The sequence below is a fragment of the Corvus brachyrhynchos genome, unplaced genomic scaffold (assembly GCF_000691975.1).
Source record: "Corvus brachyrhynchos isolate BGI_N302 unplaced genomic scaffold, ASM69197v1 scaffold279, whole genome shotgun sequence".
Taxonomy (NCBI): Eukaryota; Metazoa; Chordata; class Aves; order Passeriformes; family Corvidae; genus Corvus; species Corvus brachyrhynchos.
In genome coordinates, this window is record NW_008246060.1 from 6,231,493 (window position 1) to 6,238,183 (window position 6,691).

The 6,691-nt window shown below is 44.3% G+C and overlaps 2 protein-coding genes across 6 annotated transcripts in view; one reads left to right on the top strand and one right to left on the bottom strand.

The window, feature by feature from the left end:
• The window catches only part of NCOA4 (nuclear receptor coactivator 4), a 12,197-nt gene extending 11,471 nt beyond the window's left edge, over nt 1-726 (top strand). For all 5 annotated transcript variants that reach the window (XM_017746308.1, XM_008642795.2, XM_017746307.1 and 2 more), the window contains exon 10: nt 1-726. This exon is cut by the window's left edge and continues 1,064 nt beyond it. The gene's annotated coding sequence lies outside the window, so the exon portion shown is untranslated.
• Nucleotides 727-1,864: 1,138 nt separating this feature from the next.
• Nucleotides 1,865-6,691, bottom strand: part of LOC103623668 (mitochondrial import inner membrane translocase subunit Tim23) — a 19,888-nt gene continuing 15,061 nt past the window's right edge. The window contains exon 6 of the mRNA XM_008642796.2: nt 1,865-4,894. Within this exon, the coding sequence (XP_008641018.2) occupies nt 4,779-4,894 (116 nt within the window). The 3' untranslated portion in view covers nt 1,865-4,778. The remainder of the gene's footprint in view (nt 4,895-6,691) is intronic.

Here is a 6,691-nt window from a genome sequence, read left to right on the forward strand (position 1 = left end):
AAAGAGTGCAAAGATGTTAGATGAAAACGTGGATCATGCCTCTCAGGCTCCTTGGAAAAACTGTGAAGTTCCATTGTTTCTGGTGCAGCTTCTACTCACTTAACAAATTACTCTTAATGACTATGAAAATAGGCCCCCCCTTCTCCCCATCCCTGCTGCCTGCCTGGGAATAAGTGATTTGAGTTCTTCACAACCCTGTAGAAAAGAAATTATTATTAAGATCCGACCTTGGTATCACTCTGCAGTGTGAACACATTCCTGTCTGATTGAGCCTGTGCATTCATTTAAAAGTAAGTTTTCAGTCTGAGAAGGGGAGACTGCACATCTGAAACCAGGCCCTGAAAGGGCTTAACATCAGCAAAACACTTGAGGCTTTTGTACTTTCATAGCCAGGGCTTTCTGCAGGAGGCAGAGAGGTGTTTTAGAAGTTCACTTTCCCCTTCACATGTGTCCTTGTTGCTGTATGGGAAGACTGCACTGTGACTAACTCCAGTAACAGCCTGATCTGATTAGCAGTTGAACTTAATGAAGGTGATTGATGTGCAGCCCACCTCTTCTAATCAATTCCGTATAGTTGTCATTGTGTGCTTCTTTGTCAGTTCATTATGAGCCTTTAAAACTTGGGGGTATGTATTCCTTTACTTACTCAACTGACTTGTTGTCACTAATTGATATTTATGTAAAACATTGATTAGACTTTTCCATTAAAAAATAATTGCAACCGAAGTGTGTGTTATGTCTCATTTACAAGCTGGTTAACAAAAACTGCCGTGGCAGGTGTCCAGTTTGCCTCTGTCTGGAAGCTGCTGCAGTTGTGCTTCCATCCAGATGGGATTCACGTGCTTTAGTTCATTTCACCACTGCTGGAGCTGCACTGAGCTCCCAAGCAGGGAAACTCTGGTAGCAGGCACACCCTTACACACTTAGTGGGAAATTCCTGTCAGGCACTGCCACACTGCACCTCGTGTGTCTCAGTCACTTGTGCTTTGCTCAGCTGTTGGGAGAAATAGAGACTTGGACAAAATGACCCATTTGCTTTTTACCACTCTTGAATACTTCAAGAGGACTAATGGATTTTAGTAGCATGTGGTCCTTTTCTTCCGTGGCTGAAGAACATCTGTGGTCTGGCTGTGCAATTGAAAGTGAGTTCCTTTCTGCCTCCCTGGTGTTTGAGTATCAGCCTCCCTGCATGATTGGTTCCTCCACTGAGGATTTTCCAGTATTTACACTCCACCCTGCATTGTTCATTAAGAGAACATATACAGCTGGGCCTGGCAGCCTTTCAACCGTGATACCTTAAATTTCATGTGGGGGTGCACACGCACACACACGTTTTTTTAAAGTGGACTGGAAGTTCTTTGTTAGAAGTAGTCACATGCAGAACTCCTGAATGTGTGTCCTGAATGTTTAGCTTTCAAACACAGGGAAAAAATACTTTTAAATTATCCCAAGACAGGAGGACAGAGTAGCAGGAACAGAGAATGCTATTCATGGGTTCTCAAATGGCTGCACTTTCTTTGAACACACCGAGATATGTGATCGATGCTCTGTACTGAGGAATGCTTCTTTCCCTCCCACGCTGCTGTGGAGCAGGGTGGCCACAGGTTCCTGGGCCACCAGCTCCCTCAAATCCTTGTCCTCAGGCCAGCTGTGGGGTGAGTGGGGCAGCTGTTCCCACAGGGCAGGGAGAGAGGGTGGCTGACAGAGGGGGAAATACCCGTGAGGAACACATAGCAGGTCTTAATCATGCTGGGAAAGTACCAGAAAGGGTTGGGGTACCCTCTGGTGTCCCTGCACTGGCTGGCATTCAACAGCACAGACCAATACTCACAGAGTACACAAAGCTCCACTTAAAACACACCAGTTTCCTATCTAGAATTTATTAAGCACAGGGGTAGCCTTCTGTTAAAGCATACAAAAGGACTTCCCCCCTCCTTTTGAAGTCCCGTCTTAGATCACAGGAAACAGACTGAACACTGCATCATTTTTCTGCCTTAACATACATTTGCCTCCTGCTTTCAAAAGCTGCTTCTGCTTCGAGGTGCCCATAGATTTCCAGCCTAAGTAGTGATTTTTCAACAAATTCTTCCATCCGTAAGAGAGACGTCACCTGCGGACTGGGAACGATGGAAGTGGATTTGCTTTTCTGTTCTAGAGACTGAGCAAAACCAGCTTCACAGGATTCAAACCCCCTTCATTATACCTGCTGTCTCAGCTCCCTCACTGGGTGCCACAGCATGGAAAGCTGTGGATCTATCAGCAAAGATACCACGACTGGCACCACAACCCTGCTCTTCCAGGACAGTCAAGGTCTCCCATGCTCACATTTATGTAACACTGCATAGGAGGGCTCTAACTTGAACCAAACCCTGTTTTCAACTTGATTTTACATCCTTTTATTTCTACTCAACTTAGATATACTTTTGGTCACAATTTAAAGTAGCAACTTCATACTGATTGCCAGTAAACTGTGAACACAGTATGTCATGACACAGAATATTGTAAACACGTTCTCTGTAATTGTATCATACAATTCACCTCCCTCACTGCTGCCTCTGTGCTGGTTCTGTTTCATAGCTCAAGCTACAGATCACTCCATAGACAAACAGATTATGAACCAAAACTTTTAAGAGCTGTAACACAGCTGTTTCAGGAAAATGCTCTCAGCTCTGCCCTTGAAGCGAGCAGTTCCAGGAAATCTTGAGGGCACTGCAGACCAGGTAACGTGCTAAGTTGTTCAAGAGTTAGCCTAGCCTTAAGGTTGTGCTAACTATGAACTTGAAAAGGCTTGTTTCTATATCATCTTGAGTGCACCTGAAGAATTAAATACATTTGTTAAGCTTCACAGTTTTCCCATTTCAGTTAGGGCAGATAGTTCCTGGGTCACATTTTAGTCCTGAAAAAGTTTTTAGAAAACGTAAGATATACTGCAGAGTTCCTGACATTTAAAAAGCCACCCTTGCCCACCATCAACCCCCAAAGCCGTTCTCAGTCCTTCATCCAGCGTGGTCAAGAGTGCAGGAACACAAGTCCAACCAATGGTGACCAAGAAACATGCAGGGAAGGAACTCACTGATGCCAGTGGGGAGAGAAAAAAGAAGAAAGTGTATGTGTATTCCCAATGTCCCATGTAACAGCACTGTGCAGATGGAGCCCACATCACTGCTCTGCAGCCTGCGAGTGGGGCACAGTTTCTTTGGTGGTGCAGCCCTCAAAAAAAGTATGCTAGAAAGTCCAGCTCTTACACCACAACAGTAACATGCAGAGCACTAAAGACTGGGGAACATAAGGCTTAACAAAAACCAGCATTGACAAAGGGGGTGAGAAAAGGCCTGTTTCCTTATGCTACTTTTAAGTGCTCGCATAAATCTCATTTCACCTGGTATTCAAGCAAAGCTAATCAAGTTCAACTGTGAGGGCTCCTTAGCTGGAGCACTTGCTCTATAAAAAGCTGGTCTCAGGTTATTTTCTGCTAACGAGGCTTCTTAGCAAAGTGGTATTTCTTCTTGGGAGAAGGTAAGAGCTACCATCTTCCCTTTACTGTTTTTTGTTGTTTTTATTTTGTTGGGTGTAATGTAATTATCAAGAGCTGTTTCAGTAGTGGAAACTCAAATGTAAACTTGGTTTGCATTAAGTTGTCTGCTGACCAGTAAGTTTCCTGTTTTTTCCCTTGCTCTGCTTTCCCTGTCTTCAGACCTCTTTAATCATTTACCTGTTTAGTTATTTAAACATAGAAGGAATGAACTGTTATACAGTAACTCTAATTACTGAACTAATTCCCAATTTACTGTTTAACTTATCTGCAAATGACGCTTGGTTTATAGCTTAACACTGGAGAACATGTAGGTTCATCACAGTCTTTGTTCTGCCAGTAACCTACAAATGTACTTCAGGCAAAAAGTTTCTTGCTAATTAAAAGTCCTGTAATAAGGCATGAGTGGAGTCTTTATACTGCTTGGTTTTTAACTGTTGGGTAAATGAGTTCTGGAGTACCCAAATATTTTGATAATCCACTGGCAGCTGTTCTGCAACAGCAACTGTATTTCATCTATAAACAACCAGATCCTTATTTATTAGAGCAAATAAGGGAGTGAAGTCAAACCATGGTATGCCTCACCATAACCACCCCTCAGGAGACGATCAGCCTGCTTGTCCGCTTCCCCTCCCCACCAACTCCCCCAGGATTTCATCACACTAGTCCTTTAAAATGAATCCATGAACAGGTCACTGGATGCAGCACACTTTTGTCTTACCAGTAGCAGGAAGAGCAAAGGATAGAAATGGTATTGAGTAAGTACCACCCTTTTTATTCTGATGATGTCCCTTTTCATAGCTTGCCTTGTGCTGTCAGAATAGCAAGGCCTGCCCTGTGCCATGGCAACTGGGGCTGTGCTGCTGGGCTGGCCAGGTGAGGCGCTGGGACTGCAGGGAATGCTCTATGGACACAGACCTTACAGGCACCCCAACAAACCTGGCAGCGAGCAGGAGCAGCTACGGGGGCCCAGCGTGCCTGGCAGCTCTGGCCAGGGCTGCCTGGGGAGCATGGCAGGGAGACTGTCTCGGTGGCAGCTGTGTTCACTTGCAGGTCCAACAAACATTGCTGCCTCTCCAGCAAGTGGCTGGCGGGAAGGGCCAGTCCAGCTACAGGACGTCAAGAGGTTCCTCTCAGCACAGCTTCCATCAGTTTCACACTAATTGTAAATAAAATAGCAAGGGGCACCAGATAGATCTCACAACTGATTTGATTGGTGACTAAGCAAGCGTGTCCTCGGCCCTGCTCACAGGGACTGCCGGGCTAGGGAGCCCTTCATGTGCTCCCAGTTGTTGTACAGAGCGTAGAGGCCGGTCAGCGTCAGACCTGCGATCCCACCTCGTGCTATCCCGCGCACTCCACCTGGAAAAAACAAAGCACATTACAGCTCATCAGTGTTACTCTGCAGGAAATAGTCAGTGAACAGCAACTTCCAAGAAGTTATCTAAATCCAGAGGCATCTTAATGAACAGTCCTTTCTTAAGTAACTCTCCAGAAAGAGTCCCTGTGCTTTTTCTACCTCCCTCTCAAACCTGCTGCCAGGCTCAGGTTGATTCTGGCAAATCAACCTCATCCTGACGCTAATTCTGCTGGAATGACTTCCTCTCAAACTGTGTTAGTACTACTGCCTCAGGGAATCACTATGGAGCACTGGAAGCCAAGATGGCTTTTCCCAAGTCCTACTTACTCTATTCCATCTGTCCTTAATACAATTGTTTCTACAGTTAGATATGCTCTCCTCCTGTTGCAAAAACTCCTCAATTTAGGTTTTCAACTGAGGTTTTCAGTTATGGTAACTAGCTCTGGGCAGAAGGAGAAAGGGCAGGAGGGAAATAAGTGAACAAAACAGCAGCTGATACAGACATGACACTGGGCTCCAGAGATTCATTAGGGCCATCATGCAGAACCTATCACTGCTTTTGTGTCTTTGGAATTTTAAAACCTTTTGATAAAAAAATAGGAAGTAGATGAAAGGGACCAACTGGCAAGAACTTACTAGGGTGTACATTGAGCAGCTTTCTTTATTCTTACTTTTATTAATACTCAAAATTATCACCTTGCAATGGTAAAGAGTGAGTCACACAGGTGACTGAAGTTTCAAGGTGCTGGTGAGCACCTTAGTGTAAGGCAGAAATATAGGGCAAGTTTGGCTACTGCCTGCAAGCAGTGCATCTGGCTGGAGCTGGGAGTGTAGGTGGCATCCCACCTCCACTCCATCCATATGAGGACTGGGGTATACAGGTGCACAAGTAGAGACTTTTGTTGTTCTTACGAAACAGCAAAACACTTCTGTGCCTCAGCAGAGCTCCCAGAATGTACTGTAAACGCACAGAACACCTGGGAGTATGACCCTCAATGCTAGGAAAACTTCAGTGAGTTTGATTCTGCAATGTTTATCATTGTAGCTGAACCAAGCTAGATAATATGTACAGTGTATAGAACAAGGCCAGTTACTGCTGACAGTGAGATAAAAAACCCTGCCTGCTTTATTGGAGAAACTGGCAGTGCACTTTAGGTTTCTCGAACTTGAAAATAAATGCATCTCAGTAATCAGACAGATTGCCTTTTTTCTTTTTTTTTTTCTCTTTCTTTCCATTATGGGTCATAAAGTTGTCTCACAGAATTCCTTTTAGTGAGGCAAGAAGCTGTTGGCATCAGCTAGACTGAGACTGTGTTCCCTGTGCTGTAAGGTTAAATGGGTTTCACTGGAGTTGTTAAACCTCCCCATATTGCCCAGGTATGCAATGAAACCAAGAAACTGCACAAGTGGGACCTGGTACTAGAAGCCACGTCTAGCCACAGGTTCTGGGAATTTCATTGCCAGACCAGTTGTGACAATTTGAGAGGTTTTTTTAGGGTATAAAGCTAACTGTCTTCACCGCTGTAACCATTCAGAATTCAACAGCTCTAAAGAAAGCCCTACTGAATATGCTCTATGTGCCTAAATCAGCATTTAGGAAAGCAAATGTACATTTGTGTTTGCTAATTGATACTGAATTTGTTGCACAAAAAGCTTTTCATATGAAGGGCTTGCAGCTGGGTACACAAAACTAACCATGTGCAAGCAATGTCTGGCAAAAAGCCACAGGTGAAATTTAAAGTAGTACTGTTGCAAAACAAGTATTTGAGACAATCTTTAAAAATACAGACTCCTTGTTC